At 38.5% G+C, this 21204-nt stretch overlaps 1 protein-coding gene across 8 annotated transcripts in view; it reads left to right on the plus strand.

Annotated features, from left to right (window-relative positions):
- The window catches only part of LOC136857002 (adenosine 5'-monophosphoramidase HINT1), a 72599-nt gene extending 52684 nt beyond the window's left edge, over positions 1 to 19915 (plus strand). For 7 of the 8 annotated variants that reach the window (XM_067135329.2, XM_067135331.2, XM_067135333.2 and 4 more), the window contains one exon: positions 5312 to 5521. In XM_067135329.2, coding sequence (XP_066991430.1) covers positions 5312 to 5403 — 92 coding nt within the window. In that variant the 3' untranslated portion in view covers positions 5404 to 5521. Of the gene's footprint in view, positions 1 to 5311; positions 5522 to 19498 lie in introns of those variants that run through there. The other variant, XM_067135330.2, reaches the window with a different exon arrangement.
- The last annotated feature ends 1289 nt before the right edge of the window (positions 19916 to 21204 follow it).

Here is a 21204-nt window from a genome sequence, read left to right on the forward strand (position 1 = left end):
ATAATCACCTTGGGAGTGGCGACCCCATTGTACTAATAGCTTATATATGGTTCATTCATTACATCCCTGACCCGGTCAAAGACTGGAAAACAGGTTGTAGGTTTTCATTTTCATACACAAGGTCTATAAGCAAGAAACAACAGATATTTTGTCCCAATAATTTGTACAATATTATTGCCAAGTCAAGGAAGAAAAATCCCTTTCATGTCTCTGTAATGTCAAAAAAGGACTTCTTGAGTGTGGAAAACGTGTTGCAATCAATCACCAAAAGGAAAACTGATACTGAAAAACACCCAAAGTGGTGTAGTTGGGAGTTGGATTCAGTACCAGAAGAGTGAACTATTCACAAGCGAGCACCAGATATTTTGGCTGATAGTGTATCCAGCAATGAGTATTTTCCATCACATTCAAACATATCCAGTGCTGGTAAGTTGTGTTCTAGTTTTCTTATTACTTAACTGCAACATTTCAGAATTTCTACTGTTTGAAGGTTTATACCAAGATAATTTTCTGCTTGTTAGGCATATCAGCAGTAGACAAACTCTACATTATGACAAAGTGGTCATTCCTATCTCCCCAGTATAAAACTGCAGCAAGAAAAAACAGATATTTTGTCCCAATGATTTGTACAATATTATTGCCAAGTCAAGGAAGAAAAATCCCTTTCGTGTCACTGTAATGTCAAAAGAAGGACTTCTTGTCTGTGGAAAACATATTGCAATCAATCACCAAAACGAAAACTGATACTTAAAAACACCGACTGTCATGGCTAAAGATGCAGTGGATTCAATACCAGAAGGGTGAACTATTCACAGTCCTTTTTAAGGAGACTCTTTCAGAGGACAGGTCATTTTACAATTTGGACTTCAAGCCAGGACCTAAAAAAGGACGCCCAGTTTCTATGGTTAACATACCTCAGGGAAAGCTGTACAGAGGACCAAGAGCTGTTATAAAAGAGAAGAAAAAGTATATGGAAGACTATTTGTTCTCCATCCCGCCTATTCATCAGCACTGGTTTGAGAGCATTCTTACTTCTGATGATGCTGAAAATATTGATCCACTGAATGGAGATGAAGATACTGATGAGTAACAAAACTTATGTACCTGAAGTGTCGTTGACTGCCATGTGTACAAAACCAAATACTTTACCTGAATGGAGATGACAATATTGATGAGTAACAAAAATTATGCAAATGAAATGTTGTGGACTGCCATGCATGTTTTTCTTGTAAATGAAATGCTTTATCTGTTTATAACACAAGTGGTATAACTTAATTTAGGCCCTTATAGAAGGTCTATAACTGGACAAAATTTTTTATAATTATCAATTTTAGTTCAAACAAACTTAACAAATACATAACAAATTTTTAAAAAATATACTGCTGATTTTTTAAATACCAACTCGAGCAGAACATCAAATATCTCAAAACAAAGATAATGTGAGTTATACCACTTGGGTTTTAAGGGGCTCATTTATAGATACTCCATTTACATTATACCACAGAGCCAGATTATCGAAATTTATTTGTAACCTATCTACGTCATTCTCATTTCTGATGGCTCTGTAAACGATGGTGTCATCAACGTAGTGTGCCATTGTAGATGATATACAACCTGGTAGATCCAGCGTAAAAATCGTGTACAGAAGTGGCCCTATCATACTACTCTGAATCACACCCGAGGTGACTAAAGTTCGATTTGATCTGGCCCCACTGAACACAGCACTGTGTTCGATGTCCCAGAAATGATCAAAGCCATGCCAGCAGTTTGTCTTAAACGCATTAGTTGCTAAGTTTTAACAGTCATAGAGGAGGTACCTGATGAAAGGCCTTACTCCAGTCGAGAGTTAGGTAGTCCACCTGGGAGATATTAGACTGGTTCAGGGAATGTTGCCACTCATCAGTTACTGTTGTTAAAAGTGTAGTACATGTTGGTTGTTTTTCAACAGGTTTCTCTCATTCAGAAAATCCAGCACATGTTTAGCAGTTAGACATTCCATGCATTTTCATATACCAGATGTAATAGAGACCAGGCGATACTTGTCTACATTTTCTCTGTCACTGTCTTTGAACAAGGGAATGACATTTGCTTTCATCCATTCATCTGACACAGTCCCATTATTCACTGAAGTGTTATATTGCACAAAGAGAAGGAGCCAATGCCTCTGCACAGTAATGAATTCTCACTGGCACATTATTTGGGCCGTTTGCTGCGTGGGGTCTGGTTCTCTAAAGACTTGCTGCGACCTCGTTAGCGGTCTCATTAGGGAGTGGAAAGGGAGGGATTATCCTTGTGGTGAACATTGTCTTCATCCTTGTCAGCTGTGGTGATGTTATTTTTAAATTTACAGTTAAATGTGTCTGCTATTTCTTGGGGAGAGGAAATTGATAATTTGTTGTCCTTGTTTCTGAGAAAAGCCCGTAGCTCTTCAGTGTTGGAACTAAGGCTGTGGATATATGAACTGTAGGCATCATGTATTAATGATTTGATTTTGTTCCTAGCCAGTCTGTACTTCTCTCACCTACTGGCACTTGGATTTTCCATCCATTTCCTGTGTAAATGATTTCTCTTTCAAATACCCAATGCTATCTCTATAGTGGTCCGTGGTGTTTTTCGCATATTAGAGATGGAAACTTTCGGCATCGCTTGATCGACATATCTGAAAAATACTTTTTTCAAGTTTTGCCATATTTCATTGATATTTATATCACCAGTGAAAAACGTGGTAGGATCAGGAAGATATTTCGATAGAAAGGAGGAAAGATTGTTCCAGTTACTGTGGGAAAAATTATATATTGTTCTGGAGTGTTGAGGAGGGTTTTCTGTAGGTCAAAGTTGTAAATATCGCTTGGTGATCACAAAATTCAGGAATTATGTTCAGATACTGGACGGATGATGGGAAGTTAGTAAGAAACAGGTCTAGTGTGGAATGGGAATTTTAAATAAGGCAGGTAGCTTCAAACACTAACTGATGGAAGAAAATGTCATAGAAGGTGGAGAGAAAACTATTGGCAAGAGGATTGTTTGACACTGGAGGGGGGTATTTCTAGATCAGGGGTTTCCAATTTGTAAGGGCTCAAGAGCCACACTTTAAAAATAAGCAAATTTTCATAAAATTTTGCAAATAGAACAGAGGTACTAGTATGAAATAGTATGCATAGTTCAATTGAAATGAAAGTTTAATAATTTGAATTGATTAAAACAATATTTTACAATCGCATAAAAGAGTGAAATTAAACATAAGCACTATTATACCCAGGATAATTGAATTTGGAAGAAGAGCACCCAACATTGTCAGTTCATATGAATTATTTGACAAATGATGAGTAAAAGAAATACCTAAAGACAAATTGAAATTAATAATGTACTAATTATAATTATTTGCTTTATGTCCCCTCTAACTACTTTAAAGGTTTTCAGAGACACCGAGGTGCCAGAATTTAGTCCCACTGCAGTTCTTTTACGTGCCAGTAAATCTACCGACACGAGGCTGTTGTATTTGAGCATCTTTAAATACCACCAGACTGAGCCAAGGTTGAACCTGCCAAGTTGGGGTCAGAAGGCCAGTGCCTCAACCGTCTGAGCCACTCAGCCAGGCGAAATTAATAACGTAGTCAAAACAAAACTTACGGACAACTTAGTGGGAGTAGTGTGAAGGGAAGAATGATATACTATTGTAAGACCCAAGAATCCCAGCAATATACTTCCAGGAGTACTTCTGTGAAAATTTCTTTGAGTGTGCAGTACTGTGTACCAGCCAGTACTACAAATGAGAGAAGAAGGAAGATTTGAAACTGCTTCTAACACCAATGGGAATTAAAGTATTTCTCGGTATTCATTGCATGCTACGTTGCATAAAATGTCCACAGTGAGGTTGGCATGGAGTTTAAGAATTGGTATGGATCCCATAGCCATTTTTATAATAGTTACGACGCAGCAATGACATTTGTGAGGGCTCATTTTCTGCCAAGCTTTGGATTTTAATTTTTTAATTCAAAATAACATATTCAGACCAAGTGAATACTTAAAAACAGGAAATAAAATTCAAGAATGAATTAGTTCTGACTTGGGTGTATAAAGGTTATAAAAATTAATACTTTTTGAATGAGCTATGAAATATTTCTTCACATTTCTTAAAATAGTTTTTAAAAGCCCTCACGGGCCGCAAGAAAACCCTGTTCTAGATCAAGTAATTTTGAGATTGAAGTCACCAGCAATATTAATTACATCTTAATTACCGTATGCTGTACTTGTTGCACATGATCCAGAGAGGAGAACAAGGCATTGTTCATCATCTGCAAGGACTTCGGAGCACGACACACTGATCTGATGAGGAATTTATTACTATTGCATGTCATTTCTACCCACACGGCTTTATTGGTCGTCTCCAACTCAGGACTTCTTGTTGGATTACACTCTGGTTTTGCAGCAGTAAGAATTGAATTCTGTAACATGTTTTACAGAATGCCACGTGTTTTTGGATGGAATCTTTTCTTTCCCACAACACCTGACAGTTGCAAAACTTGTACATTACAGTACTCTGTGCAATAAAACCCATGTTTTTTGTGCTGGAAAACAGATATTGCATGATTAGGCATTTTCGAGCATTTAAAATACATATACAATAGATGATCCCTTTCTTTCACATAGCCGGCGGCATACAAAAGCCGGTTATGACGTCAACATCTCATAGAGTCTGGTCTTCATTCAACCAGTGATTGTAAATTTCAATATTATTGACCTGCAATCAACAGGATTGTTGAGCACCAACTCAATACAATTGAAAAAATAAAAATTGTTACATAGGAAATTTTGCGCTTACTTTTTGCTAATTTCTTCAAAAATCACTTGTTTTTTTGCAAAAACATAACAAATTTGCTAGATTATATGAAATTTGCAATGTTTTATGTGTTCATATAATTTTTAAGAAGTTGGAGGTTGTATATCAATAGCAACTGCACATATTGAACTATATTTTCTCAAAATTTGTGATGGCAAAATATTATATTCTCTACTTATAATGTGCTCACTGTCCTTTCTATTATTTTAGAATTCAACCAATGGCAATACTAAAAAATTTGCACGAGTAGGGCATAAAACCAACTTTGGTTAAGTCCACTGTTATTCATTTCCAGTTAAAGAGATTGTTTCTGTAAGATTCATTCTTTGTTTATACATTTCCTGACCTTTCTAAAGAATTATATTATTTTAGAAGCAGCTGTCTAAATGACATAATGCTGTAATCAAAAATCAGTTCCAAGCACATACTTTACAATTTAATTTAATACCAATATTCTCTGTTATTTTTCAGTTATAAATAATGGTCCTGATGGCTGCCAGTCTGTGTACCATCTTCACATACATATTCTCGGAGGACGTCAAATGAACTGGCCTCCAGGATAGATGATGCACTGAGGCTAACCTTGTTGAAAAATGTAATAAGTTCATTTTAATTTTTCTTTTGTAACTGTTAACAATAAAATTTGTAATTAGTGGATAATAAATTGATTTGATTTTTTAATCCATTTTTAAAATTATTTTCAACTGTCAGTGTTGTGCAAACTGTATAAAACTAGAAATTAATTAACAATTTCTATTATGAAACTAGATAAAGTATAATTGTAAAATCAATGCAGTCTGTGATACCACCATATGATAATGATCTCCATTATATGCTAGATGTTGAAGTTACCTGTAAAATGTTAATACGGTAGTCTTATCTATTTGCTTGCTGGAAACTAATGAATCTTTTAGGCTTGAGGCATGTGATGTTAAAAGTTGAAAGTAGGGTTGTGCGAGTTGTAATTTTCTAAGGGAGTTAATTTTTTTTAAAGTTCTGAGTTTGTCTGCAGAGTCAAGTTTAAAAAAAAGGATATATATATAAATAATTTATTGCAGCCGAATGGCCATAATGATACATATATGTCATATCCCTTTTCGAATTTGACCTACATAGTATTACAGCATATTTCCTGGTACTGAGCAGTCATGTCACTCCTTGCTATGTATCATTATTGACCTGGTTCGGTTTGGGCACGTGGTTACGTGGTAAGTTCCGCATATACTGTTATATAATTCACACACGCAATTTTCACCTGAGTCATGAAACACTTTTCGGGAGCAAATCTTGTGGTGGAAACCATGAACTTTAAGCCTGGTCACGATTGCCTCATTTCACACAGAGGTTGCGTCCATCTTCTGTCTAGCATCACATTTGTTGTGTAGAATTCCATCGGTATATCCCGCTTTCCATTCTGTAGATCTTGGAGCTGCTTCTTGCAACTTTCCGTTGTCGGTAGTAGTAGAGTTATGATATAGATGTTGATTGATTCCCATAGGGAACCTGAAATATTTGTCCCGAATGAGTAAATTTATAATACCAATATAAATAGTCCATTATTGGACATTATAAATTTTCCAGCTAACTCATTCCTCGTCGCCAGCATTTAGCCCCCCTGTTCTACAGGTTTTTAAATTTTCATTTGCTGTAGGTTATTTGCTTCTCTTGTGTGCGTTTATTTTTCATACAAATTATTCAATATGTGGGAACGGAAAATAGCTCTGTGTGAATGATTAGTGTTTGCCTGTTGTTCTGAATTGAGACCCTACGCTATGTTTTCTTCGTGGTTATGACTGGCCGACCTTGTGTTGGTGTTGATGTTGTGTTAACGCTAACGTTGTGTAATTCATGTTCGCCCTACAAGAGGCGATATGAATGTGTCATCTAGCATGGATACTGGATAAAGGTCATGATCATAACTGGACGAGCCTATCTATTATGCGGCGATCCTTGGGTTACGACCTGGTAAGTTTTAATCAAGCTTGTGGGCCAGTGACATTATTTATCATGCAGTACGAGTTTCCTCGTAACGTGTCTTGATAGTAATATTCCTTTTGTCCTGCACACATTTGGTCTCTACACCGTGTGTGAGTGAGTTGGCGTGGATTTATTTGTTTGAATATATGTTATTTTTCCATATCTCACAGGTGTCTTATTTTTCTTTTTATTTGCTTGTGTTCACAACTTATATGCCAGTTTGATTGTTTATTTTAAAGACTTGCTTTCCATTTTACCTTTTTCATTGTTGGATACATTTTAATTCATTTTAATTTTTCTTTTGTAACTGTTAACAATAAAATTTGTAATTAGTGGATAATAAATTGATTTGATTTTTTAATCCATTTTTAAAATTATTTTCAACTGTCAGTGTTGTGCAAACATTGGATCTCGTAACTCTGGCAACCTCTCATCTTTCATATATTGTCTTCTTTTTTTGTTTCCTGGGGGGGGAGGGGTCATCTTCCCAGTGTTCTTTTTTTTTTTTTTATTGTCTCGGGATGCGGATCCTTAGAGGTGATTGTTGTGAACCGCATCTTGTAATAAGATACGATTTGAACTCGTGTCTGGTATTACCAAATGCTCGTTTGTGTGATTTAAGTAAGTAAATGTTTGTGTTCATTGTACATATCCAACTTCTCGCTTGGTGAAAGAGATGCTTCATTCCAAATAATTAATTACTTCGCCAAGAAAGAGTTAAGTTCTAATTCTGTTATAATTAAAATTCACAGCGTTCCCTTACAATTTTGTTAATATCTACCAGATGGCACTTATTATGAGAAACATAACTGCGTGTTTAAAGCCCATACATCTGTGATATGTAAGTAATCTCTTTTCTGTATCCCCTCTTAATTTTGGTTCACTTCATGTTTTTATTTGAATTCCTAATTTATATTTTTGATTCCATTCTTTTATTTGGGGGTGCTTCTTATCGTTGATTGATGAGGTACGAGTTCAGCTCTGGGCTGTTTTTAGCCTGTTCCGACCAGCCCACGAGGGTGTGTGTGTGTGTGTGTGTGTGTGTGTGTGCGCGCGCGCGCGCGCGTCTCTCACACTACTCAGAATTCGGTCCTACATCTTTGTTTGGGCAGGCCTATTTAGGATCACCGTTGCCCATCCTGAATGGGGAAGGCCCTAGAAAATGTGGGCTAAACATCGGTAGTCACACTCTCAGCCAGCTGGGAGGCTGCACCCAGCAGGTCACCCCTTATGTGGTCGGAAAACAAAGATTACCAAAACTTAGATTATAGGAACCTGGAATGTTTGAACCCTACTTGATTTGAAAGACAATAACAGACCTGAGAAGAACAGCGCTTGTCACCCATGAGTTTGGACGAATGAACATTGATATTGCTGCCTTAAGAGAAATCAGAGTGTCAGGCGAAGGTAGACTTACAGAGTACAGCTCAGGCTACACAATCTTCTGGAAGGGAAAAGATGAGATTATTGATAAAGATGGCAACTACGGCCAGTCAGTGTAAACTTGCTCTGTACTTACCTGTCTAATTATCAAGATAACTAGCAGCTGGGATTCCTTGAGTGTGCTCAGCCATCATCACTAAGTTCACATTTTGATTTAAAACGGTCAAAATCTCAAGGACATCGAGAAGAGGTTGTCAGAGTACAAGAACCGTATGGCTGAATTTCAAGCTCGCTTCAGGAAGCCATGACGGCTTCCGACCGCAGCGCAGCACAGACAGCAGTGCTGCCAACCCCCAGGAGCTGCTCACCAAACTAAGCTCCAACTTTAAGAACTTCTGAGACTCCATGGGTGCTGAGATAGCTGACATGAATCAGGCCATTGTGGAGATCCATCAGAGGATGGATAAACAAGAGGAGATGGTTGACGAAGCAGCCCAGTATAGTAGGTGAAATTGCCTACTGATACATGAGGTTAAGGAATCATCTGTGGAGGACACCTATGGGGCTGTCATAGACGTCATTAAAAACAGACTTAAGTTAGATATTGGCATGGACAGTATTGATAGATGTCTTAGGACGACTGCCAACGTAATGGCCACTGGGAACAGGCCAAAAATTGTGAAGTTCCTGCGTTACCATCAGCGGGACCAAGTCTGGCGGGCAAAGCGATTACTGAAGGGCACTAACATCATGGTCACGGAATCCCTCACGGCAACAAGAAAATGGATTTTGAATAAGGCACGCGATGCATTTGGACTGCGGAATGTGTATACACAGGACGGGCGTGTGACTGTAATTACACCAGACGGCAAGAAAACCACTCTGATCACCCCTAGGGACTAATAGTTCTCATCAGGCAGCGTAGCGGAGCACAGAATCAGTGTCAATGACTGAATGTGTTATAATAGGACTCTTGTTTACCACGAGTTTCAAATTTGACTCAAATAGTGTTAGTTATGTGCATATTTTTTCAAATGTGAGTGTGAATGTGTGTATGCAACAGTCAGCGGTCTCTTTCAGCGGGAGGCAACAGTGAGTACCCATTGTTTCTGTCAATCAAACTTAAACATAATCCCCTTGCACTGTTAGCTCAATGCCCGCTACCTGAGTCTGGCTCCGGTCCGCAGCCCCCTGTCGCAACAGGTCTCTTGTTGAGACAGGCTCTCACCTCCATGCCACAGGGTTTGCAATGTTGCCATGTGAACACACTCTCTCTCCCTGCTCATATAGATGAAATACATACAATTGTTAATGACAATGACATACATGTTTTTTTGTATTGGAGAAATTTGACTAAGGCCTACCATCCCTTCCGCCATGGTATATATTAATAATTACAAACTCGTCCGCTGGGACAGAACGGATGGTAGGAAAGGCAGCGGTATAGCCCTTTATTTCAGAAATGACTTGAGAGGTAGAGTAATATCCACATCACAAAATGTCACTCAGCCGGGACCAGAGTTCATGTTCGTGGAGATCACCGTTAAAGGGATGAAAGTCCTCTTCATCGTAGTTTATAAACCTCCAGATATAGTTAACATGACAGAGTTGGAAGCTTGTTTGTTCAACCTAGTACTAACTTACGAACATATCATACTATTAGGAGACTTACTGACAGAATCAGCTCAGAAGGACAAACTACTTGATATACTATTTTCCTGTAACCTTGCGATTCTCCCATTACATCCCACTAACCATATATATAGCAATAATCACACTTCACACTCACTAATTGATCTAATCATAACTAACAATCCACAGAAAGTTTTAAATCATGGCCAAATTCCTGTTCCATCGATCTCAACACACGAACTAGTCTGTCTATCCTATTCTCTTCGCATACCCAAATACAAACCTAAGTTCGCAACTTGTAGGAATATAAGGGATATTAATCTAGATCACCTGAAGTATGACACCTACAACCTACCCTGGAATGATATTCTACTACTAGACAATATTGACGCAAAAATAGACAAACTAAATTCCCTCATTATTAGCCTATACGACAAACACGCTCCCAAACGACAAGTGAAAGTGAGTCGCACACACACCCCCTGCCCATGGTTAAATGACAAAATTAAGAATTTGATGGCTCGTGGTGATTCATGGTTCCGACGGTATAAACGTACCCGCAATGAATCCGATTTTGGAAACTATCGGGTACTCAGGAACAGAATTAAGCAAGAAATCAGAAATTTAAGTACTTAAACTGTCTTTCAGGTAAACTGAATGCAAGGAATACCTGGAAAGAACTACGCTCACTTGGTATTGTACAAAGCCAACAACAGCAACGAGAACCAACTGTTCCCCTAGACGAGCATATTACATATTTCTCTGAAGAATGAATCACGTTTAAACCAATCAGTCAGGCAGAATTAAATACGAATCAATCTGCCATCCCTCCACTTAACCGTCCTCAATTTTCTTTCCAAGAGGTCACGAGCAATCAAATTCAAAAAGTACTATACACTATTAAATCTAAAGCAGTAGGAGTAGATGACATCCCTATTCATTTTATACATAATATAATAGGCGCTATCCTCCCGATTATCACACATATATTCAATTACTTATTCAGAAATGGAATTTTCCCTGCATTCTGGAAACAAGCTAATGTCATCCCAGTGCCCAAGATAAACGATCCTAAACTGACCTCTGACTATCGCCCAGTTTCTATTACAAGCACTTTCTAAGGCTTTGGAAAGACTGGTGTTCAACCTAGACAGAATCAAGTACTGAAATATTTAAGTAATTATTCTCTCCTTGAACAATTACAATCGGGCTTTAAGAAAGGGTACAGCACTGCCACGGCTCTCCTTAAAGTGCCAGAAACCGGGCGAGTTGGCCGTGTGCGTAGAGGCGCGCGGCTGTGAGCTTGCATCCGGGAGATAGTAGGTTCGAATCCCACTATTGGCAGCCCTGAAGATGGTTTTCCGTGGTTTCCCATTTTCACACCAGGCAAATGCTGGGGCTGTACCTTAATTAAGGCCACGGCCGTTTCCTTCCAACTCCTAGGCTTTTCCCATCCCATCATCGCCATAAGACCTATCTGTGTCGGTGCAACGTAAAGCCCCTAGCAAAAAAAAAAAAAGTGCCAGAAGACATCAGACTAGCTATGGAACAACGACAAGTTAGAGTAGTAACGCTACTGTATTTCAGTGGTGCATTTGATACAATAGGCTTACAGCTACTAATTAAGAAAATGGAATCTTACTTGTTTGACCCTTTAGTACTGAAGTTTTTTATGTCATATTTGAATGATCGGAGGCAGCGGGTCATAACTCGCAAAATAAATTTAGAATGGCATGCAAGGAAAGTGGGCACGCCACAAGGTAGTATTTTAGGACCGTTGCTTTTTACATTGTATATCAATGACATTTCATCTTCTCTAAAAACGTGTAATTATCACCTATATGCCGATGATCTCCAAATATATTACCATGGCAGTTTAAGCAAATTACCAAACGCAGTAAAATGCATAAATGATGACATGAAACAACTCAGTGAATATGCTCTCGCAAACAGACTTCTCATAAATCCATCAAAATCGCAAGCTATCATTGTCGGTTCCCAGAAGCTCCTACACAAGATCAATGATTCAATCTTTCCTCCTCTACAAATAAATAGCACAATCCCATACAGTAAAACCGTGAGAAATCTTGGGGTGACTATGACTGAAAATCTAAATTGGGCAGAACATACCAAAAACATAGGTCAGAAGGTGTTTGCTACTCTAGATCCACTGAAATTAAATACATTATACCACTAAATATGCGGCAAAGACTAACACAGATCCTAATTCTTCCTATCGTTAACTATTGTGATGTAATCTTGGTAGACGCTACTAAAGAACAAACTAGGAAACTGCAGCGTATTATGAATCGTTGCCTTAGATTCATTTTTAACTTAAGGTATGATGTGCATATTACTCCTTACTATCAAGCACTGAACTGGTTAAAACCTGATAAGAGACATGAATATCATATACTTGTCTTAATTAATAATGTTATTTGCTTTACGACCCACTAACTACTTTTTAAGGTCTTCGGAGATGCTGAAGTGCCGGAATTTAGTCCCGCAGGAGTTCTTTTACGTGCCAGTAAATCTACCGACACGGGGCTGTCGTATTTGAGCACCTTCAAATACCACCGGACTGAGCCAGGATCGAACCTGCCAAGTTGGGGTTAGAAGGCCAGCGCCTTAACCGTCTGAGCCACTCAGCCCGGCTATACTTGTCTTAATACACAAACTTCTGCATAGTAACTCCCCCCAGTATATTTCATCTAACCTTCACTTCCTCTCTTCCTTCCATAACTGTAACACTCGCTCAGGCTCCACTTTAGCTATTCCTCTTCACCACTCTTCTGCGTATAATAATTCTTTTATTGTAACTGGTTCCAGGCTTTGGAATTCCCTGCCAGTAGTTGTCAGGGGCATTAACTCTTTCCTCAAATTGGAATTCCCTGCCAGTAATTGTCAGGGGCATTGACTCTTTCCTCAAATTTAAAATAACTTGCCGATTTCCTGCTGAGAGTTACCGATTGAAGTGTGTGTATGTGCGTGTGATTGGCAATTGAAAAATTAAAAATGGTTCTGTTAATTTTATATAATGTAAACACAAGGGTAATTGATTAGTGTGTAAATTGTAAGTGTGTGTGCAAGTGTCTGTATGAGAGAGAAAAGAGGACTGAATTAACGAGCTAATAAGCTGCATATTGTGTGGGTGTGCAACTTAAGCTTAATTAGGAACTAGTATAAGTAATATAATTAGTAATAGGCAGCCTCAATATTATTTGCTGTATTGTGGTTGAGTGTGCCCTAACTTCACCATATGAAAGAAGCCATAATAAATAAATAAAAAATAAAATGAGGGAGAACACCACACTCATGGTGTGGGATTCACTGTGAAGACCACATTGGTGAATGATTATCAGCTAACTCTAACCGCTGTCGGTGAAAGAATTATTGCTCTCCGAATCCCACTCTGTAGAGCCAAATCTATGACACTCATCTCTGCATATGCTCCCACCTTAGGTGCTGATGTAGAAGGTAACGACCAATTCTTCAACCATCTCAGCACTACCATCACCAAAGTACCACCAAGAGATAGACTCTTACTACTTGGCAATTTCAATGCCAGAGTTGGTAAAGATCATCAATTATGGGGCAGTGTGATGGGAAAACATGGATTTGGCAACTGTAATGCCAATGGTCTACTGCTCCTTGGTTTATGTGCTGAACATGAACTCTACATTACTAATACTCAGTTCTGCCTGCCTAATCGCTACAAGACCACTTGGATGCATCCTCGCTCAAAGCACTGGCACATCCTTGACTATATCTTCACCAGGCAATGTGATATATAAGCTGTCCTTGTTACAGGACCGCAAGAAACGTCAACGACTGCTGGACAGATCATAAGCTCCTTCTTTTGCCGGTTGAGAATCTCAATCTGTCGCAAACCAAAAAGATCCTTCCACAACCTGCCCAGAAAGAAATTTGATACTTCTAAACTTCAAATAGAATCCATAGCTACAGATTACAGAAATGCTATCTCAAAACAACTGGCTAGTCATTCAGTCAGCAGTGATAGTACTAATCAGGAATGGGCCACGCTTCAGAAGGTCATCACTGAGTCAGCTGAGGAAACAATTGGTTTTGTGAGGAAAAAAAAAGACAGGACTGGTTTGATGAAAATAATGAAGAAATTAAGTGTGATCAATGCCAAATGGGAAGCCTATCTATCCTATCTTCAAGATCCGTCTTCCAATGTGAAGAAATCACACTTCTTGGAACTTAAAGGCACAAATTAGGGAAATAAAGAATAACTGGTGGCAACAAAAAGCCGAAGAATTGCAAAGGCTATCTGATGCCCACGACCTGCAAAACTTCTATGCTGGCATAAATGAGATATATGGTCCAATTCAATCGTCATCGAGGTCATTGAAGACTGCTGACAACTCCACCATTTTAACTGATAATGGAGAAATTTTAGAGCGTTGGAAGGAACATTTCTCTGTGCTTCTGAATCGTGTCTCCAGTGTTGCTGAGAACTTTCTTCGTAATGTCCTTCAGCAGCACCAACAACCATGGATGGCAGTTCCACCTACATACAGAGACTTCACCAAAGGACTCAATCAACTAAGGGCCGGTTCTACCATCTGCTGGTAAAGTGGCTGGCAGCTGCCCGGGAGGTAAACTACCTGGGGGTGTAAAGCAGCTGGTACTTTGCGTTGCGTCCAACCACCTCCGCGCAAGCGCTGGGTAGCTACCAGGAGCTAGACACCGATATACGGAGTTGGCTAGACTGATTTTCAGCGACTTCTCGCTTTCATGTGTGGTGCTATCTATCATCAGATGTATGAAGCTCATTTCGATTGTCTTATTTTCCTGTGCTTGCATCTGTTGATTATCTTCAAAAAGCCTAATAAGGGGAGTCTTAAGAGTTATGGACAACGATTTATGTCAAGCTTTCGTGAGGAGGGATTTTAATCTATGAGCTTCAAAATCAATACCTAATTGGGATTAAAATCTCGAGATTACATTTTCTTATGCCAGTTATAACCTGGCATGTAAGGCAGCGTTTTTGGAAAGTATTCTCGTAGTAGATTGGTCAAGTCGCTCGCTACGTAATAGAAGGCACGCAGGTTTTCATCGTCTTTCTAATTTACATTAAGAAAAAATATTTTTGTTCCCTGCCGTTGTTCTTAACTCCTTTTCACGCGCTTCCATATACGTATATACACCCAACATCTTCCTTACGGACTTATTGACTTTGAGCACTCTATCTGCAGGCTTCTGTGAATTGATTATCTCCACGATGCTCTATTTGCAACTAGCTCTGTGACCTCGTTTAGTTCCACATGCTTCCATTTATTTATAATTTGGAAGGTGCCGTACTGTTAAAGAACTAATCAGGGTAAATATTCATCATAGGAAGAGGAATTTGGGAATGGAATAGTTTCCAATTTCTTCGAAATCATTTACAAGAAGACTGTGTAAACAACTGATGAGGAATCTGCTACCTGGGCGACAGTCCTATACAGTACGCTATATTAATCGTAACATCACTTTCTATAAGTAGCACACATATAAAGCATTTTCCTAGTAGACATAATATTGTGATTAAACATTTCAATGAAATATGTTATTAACAAAAGAACGTATGAAAAGAGGCATACAGATGAATACAACGCTAATAATGAAACCAAAAAAAAAAAGATTTGTCATAATGAAGACTCGAACCTGTAAACCTCGTAGTATGAACTGCGCGCGTTAGCCATTACGCTACGAGGTAGCTTGGGGTAATATGGATACATAGAAATAAGTTATACCTGGTGTTTGAAAACTGAAAGACTAAAATATTAAATCTCATTTGAAATTATTTCCAAATAGGTTTCGATTTTATATCCTTTTAGAGTTTCTTTGCGAAAGCTTGACGTATAAATTGTGTTCCGTACACTATCAATGCGAGAGGCTGGTGTGACCGTTGCAACTCTAAGGAAGCATTGATGTTCAAAATCCTGCAATGCAATATCGATCACTGTTACAGTATAATGCTTTTTTCAGTATACTAATCTGAGTTGTACGTCACCAGAAATACGGCTAATAAAGTTCAGCTCTCAAAACTTGCCCGGCAGGTAAAGTCTTATTGGGTCCTCGAAGTGGCCGATAAATTACGCGCCGGGTAACGACGATTTATGCTGCCGATAGCGCTACCTGGGAGTGGTCGAACGGAAACATAGTTTTACGCGGAGGGCAAGTTACGCGCTACTTTACCAGTAGGTGGTAGAACTGGCCCTAAAACCAAGAAAGGCCCCTGGTCCTGATAACATCCCTCTGGAGCTGATACAAAATGGAGGTATACCCTTGAAGACTAGACTTTTCACACTCATCCTCTAGATTTGGGAAACTCGAGAAGTACTTGACGACTTGAAGAATGCTACCATCATCTCTATCTTCGAGAAAGGCGATTGCAGTGTATGTGGGAACTCATCAACATCATTATCATCAATGTTTCACTCAAGTCACTCGGGTGTGGTTTACAAGCCTCCTCTACTCCTTTCTGTCCTTCTACTATTCCTGCTCCATTACTTCCGCCACATCCAATCCAGCTTCTCTAATATCCTTCCACATCTGATCCATCTTCTCGGTCTTCCAACTGGTTTCTTTCCCTTAACTTCTCTTTCCAATTCCCTTCTTGCTACCCGTTCCTTTCCCATTCTTTTCACATGTCCAAACCATCTCAGTCTTGCTTTCTGTATGTTCTGTACTAACGGTTCTATATTCAGCTCTTCTCTGATTTTAATATTTTGAATTCTGTCTCTTGTCTTTTTAACCGATGTTCTTAAAAATTTCATTTCTGCTGCTTGGATCTTACTATCTTGTCCCTTATTAGTTACCAGCATTTCTAGTCCGTATGTTACAATTGGTATGAAATACTGTTTATATAATGTTAATTTCGCTCTCTTGGGTACTTTGTCATCCCATAAAAGCTCTCTGACTTGATGATAAAATGATGTACCTTTACTTAGTCTGTTATTCATTTCAGGGTTGATTTCATTACTGTACTTCCATTAATAATGCTACCCAGATATGTAAACTGTTCTACATTCTCTGACCGTTCTCCGTCTATGTTCATTTGGCTTCTCTTTTTCTCTTTTCCACAGTGCCTGACTACAGTTTTCTTTTTACCAATTACAATTTCAAACTCCTTTAGATTTTCATTCCAAATGTCCAGTCTCCTTTGTACTTCCTTTTCTCCCTTTCCCCAAATCACCATATCATTTGCAAATACCAAAGCATTCACTTCATCACTACTGATACTGTTTTACATGCTTTATGATTTCATCCATCAATATAATAAACAATAATGGTGATAGTGTATTTCCTTGCTTGAGATCTTTTTTGTATAAAATGTTTCAGAGTCTCCACTCCACTTGTACACTGCTTTTGCTCTCGTGATACAACATTTTTATCTTGTTAATGATTTTGGTACATTCCTTTTCATTAGGCATTCCCATACATGTTTTCTCTTAACCCTTTATAGGGCAAAACCCTGGGGAACAAAATATATTACTTATTTGATTAAATACCATGTCACTGAGGTCTACTGTTTAGGTTTTGACCAAAATCTGAGTCAATACATTGTTTGATTATGCGATATGGGGTGGTAAGTATTTTTACCAGAGAGCATTTAGAATTTTTTCCCCACTGAGTGTGCACTGGTAAATATATTTACCACTTTGCTTACATGACTACTTTCCACTGTGTTTTGCAGATAATAGGTGCAAAATGCAGATGGAAATCTTGGAACAAGTAGTACATATAATTATAAATGTCACACTGGCTCTGAAAATTGCACTAGAAACATGGGGTCATGGGGTCTATGATGAAATTGATGATAGCCTCTTCTGAGAGGCCTTTGCTCGTAAAAGACATTGCTGGAACAATATCACATATATAGAACTAAGGCACATAGTTCTCCTTACAAACAATACGATTCAAAACAAGCCATCGTCTAAAATGAATTTCTAAAATCGTATATCTTGAAAATAGCATAAATATGCATTCAGGCAGGCAAGTGCCTAGGGGTGCGAGGGGAATTTTGTGATATATTCCCCCAATATATGTCTGATTTGTCAACCCCTCCTCTGTGGGAAGCCCTGATGTCAGCCACTACATGAGACAGTGTGTTCTTACATGCATAATTACCCTGAAAATGTATTTATGAATACCATACAGATGGACAAAATTTATGTTTTACTGAAATACACTTGAAGTGTTGTTTGGATATAAATCCATTTTTCATAATTTGGGAAGCTAATACACCTTGTGACTGATAAAACGTACGTCCATTACCTTACATTCTTGCTGCATGTTTTCATATTAGTGAATATAACATGTTGGCCAGAATATTGTAGGAAAGGGCACATGCAAGACGTGTAACTAGAAGCTCTGAAGTTTATTCTCTGATATTTATATTACCAATTGCATTGAAAATGAGTATGTTATCAGTATGCAAAACGAGCACACTATTTCGCCTTTCTTGGTACTTTATGTGTAGGCCAATGATAATTTAGATAAAATCTTTCAAAATTAACCACAAAATGTGCAATCTGTGTTCACAAAATATTAAAAAATATATTGTTGCCTTATAGAAATCAGGGAAATCCAGTATCTCGCTTAAAATGAGCTGTATTTTACGGTCAACACAATGCTTACACGAGTGAAGTTCAAGTGGCGCTCTCTGGTAAACATATGTACCACTTCCCGATTCAAATAGCCGTGAAGCGCAAGTTTCGGAAAAAGTGATAAATATTCTTACCAGAGAGCGTTACTAGACTAGAACATTTCTCCTTTTCTTCTTTGATACTCCTCTTTACTTGTAGTCTCAATCTTTTATATTCCACATGCAACCTTTCTAATTCTCATCCCTCTGATACGTTTTTTTGCTTTTCCTTATTCATTTCTTTCTTCTCCTTGTTCCTTCCTTTTATTTCTTTTTTTATTTTGTCTGTCCACCACCGTGTCTCCTTTCCTTTAACCTTTGCTTTTGTTTTCCCGCATACCTCAATTGCTGCTTCCACAAATGTCTTCTAAAATTGTCCCACTCTTCTTCTCCACTTCGTATTTTTGTGTTAGGCAACTTCCTTTTTATACAATCTTGGAATGCCATTCTTTTATCCTCCTCCTCCAATTCCCAAATCCTGATCTTTGGTTTCTTCTTCAATACAATTTTAGGGGTTTTTACTTGTTTTAATTCCACAATTAGTGATCTATGATCACCTTCCAAACTTTCACTTTATCTTCGTATTCATGACGTATCTTCCCCATTCTCGGTCTGTTATTATAAAATCAATGAGTGTTCCATACTGTCCATCCCAACTATATCAGATCAAGAAACAACATCTTACAGAAACTGTGTGGAACCACCTGGGGATCATTAGCATCTACCCTACGGTCTTCAGCTCTTGGTCTTGTGTACTCTGCTGCAGAATACTGCTCATCAATATGGCTGAACAGCAGTCACACCAAATTAATTGACACTCAGCTGAATAACACTATGCGTATATCAGGGACAATTAGATCGACTCCCACTTTCTGGCTACCTGTTCTATCCCATATTCCACCACCTGACCTCCGCCGAGAAAATGCTCTCCTACGAGATTATAAGAAAATAACTAACAACAGTCAGTTGCCAATCCATGGTGACATGAACGATGTTCTTATTCACAGGCTAAAATCAAGACGCCCACCTGTTAGAACAGCCAGAAACCTAGCAGATGCTAACTTTAATCTGCTTCAGGCCTGGAAGTATGGATATCCAGTGCTCCATCAGAATATGACTTTCTACCATGGCTGAAAAACAAACCAGAGGGTTTTGATCTTCCACGGAAGACCTGGACAACTATCAACAGGATTCGCACTGGCCATGGCAGATGTGGCGACTCCGTCCATAAATGGGGAATACTTAATTCGGCAGCGTGCAGTTGTGTGCTGTGAAGCAAACAGTTCAGCACATTGTGGAGCAGTGTCCTCTCACTGCCTACCAGGGAAACCCAAGAGACTTTTTTCTGCTCTCACCCTTGTGTGTTGAATATGTAAATAATTTGAACCTGTAAATACTTCAAATTGTAAATATTTATTATTATTGTATCTATAATGTGATGTGTTAGCCATACGCTAAATAAATAATAATAACTATATCAGATGATCTTATGGCTATTCCTCTTCAAAATCCACTTGTTCTTTATTATCAGGTTATTTCTGATACAAAAGTCCAACAGTTTCTCTCCATCTTCATTTCTATCGCCATACCCATGTGGGCCTAGAACATTCTCATATCCCATTCTATCAGTTCCCACATGGGTATTCAGATCTCCCATTATCATGATCCCATCTCCAATAATGTGTGTTTGCAGTTCATTAAGGAACTCTTCTTTTTCTTCCACGCTACATCTTGTCTGTGGAGCATACACTTGTACTATCTTCAGTAGTTCCTTGTTTACATGTGCAATATTATAATTCTTTCATTTACATACTCAACTTCAGCTATTGGTTCAACATTCTGATGTGGGAACTACTGTGGTATATCGCTTTTGTCAATTGCAGGTAAAATTCTCGCAAGAATTCTATTAAACCGGCTCCGAGTTATCTCAGAGAGTTTCAGTGTGGTTTCCGAACCTCCAGAGGCACAACAGATATGATCTTCTGTGCTAGACAACTCCAGGAAAAGTGTAGAGAGCAACAGCAGCCTCTGTATTTAGTTTTCTATGATCTGGAAAAAGTTTTTGTTTCAGTACCAAGGTCTGCTATGTGGAAAGTATTGAGACATTTTGGATGTCCATAAATGAGTTCTTCCTTACGCAAATACCAAGGGGAAAGAACATCTCTAGTACTAGACATAATGAATGAAAATTTTGACAAAATTTGGAAAAATCACAAAACAGGAAAATTTCTAGTGTTTGACTTCACATTTTAAGAAAAGCCGTCAAAAGGGGCTCTGTCGAGAACCATTCAACCATGCTCTGCTGGAATTGGTTCAAGCTCTTCATGATGGCATGTCTGAACAGGTAACTCAGTATCAGATTTGTTCCCAATCACTCATGGATTGAAACAAGGCTGTGTGCTTGCTCTTACACTCAGCACTGCAAATGGCTGCCATGCTGCATGAATCATCTGCAAACAACTTAGGCATGGAGATTAAATTTAGTTTTGATGGAGGCCTTTTCAATCTGGCAAGACTTCACTCATAAAGACGTACTCTGGTTACCCGGCTGCCAGAACTGCAGTATGCTGATGACACCACATCTCCTTTTCTAACACCTGCAGAACTATAACAGTCAGTCAACTGTTTTAAAACTGCATGTGATCACTTCGGTCTTGCCATTAATGCAAAAAAATAAAATAAAAATGAAGGTACTTGCACAACCTGCCCCAGG

Source organism: Anabrus simplex, chromosome 1 (genome assembly GCF_040414725.1).
Source record: "Anabrus simplex isolate iqAnaSimp1 chromosome 1, ASM4041472v1, whole genome shotgun sequence".
In the NCBI taxonomy this organism is placed as follows: Eukaryota; Metazoa; Arthropoda; class Insecta; order Orthoptera; family Tettigoniidae; genus Anabrus; species Anabrus simplex.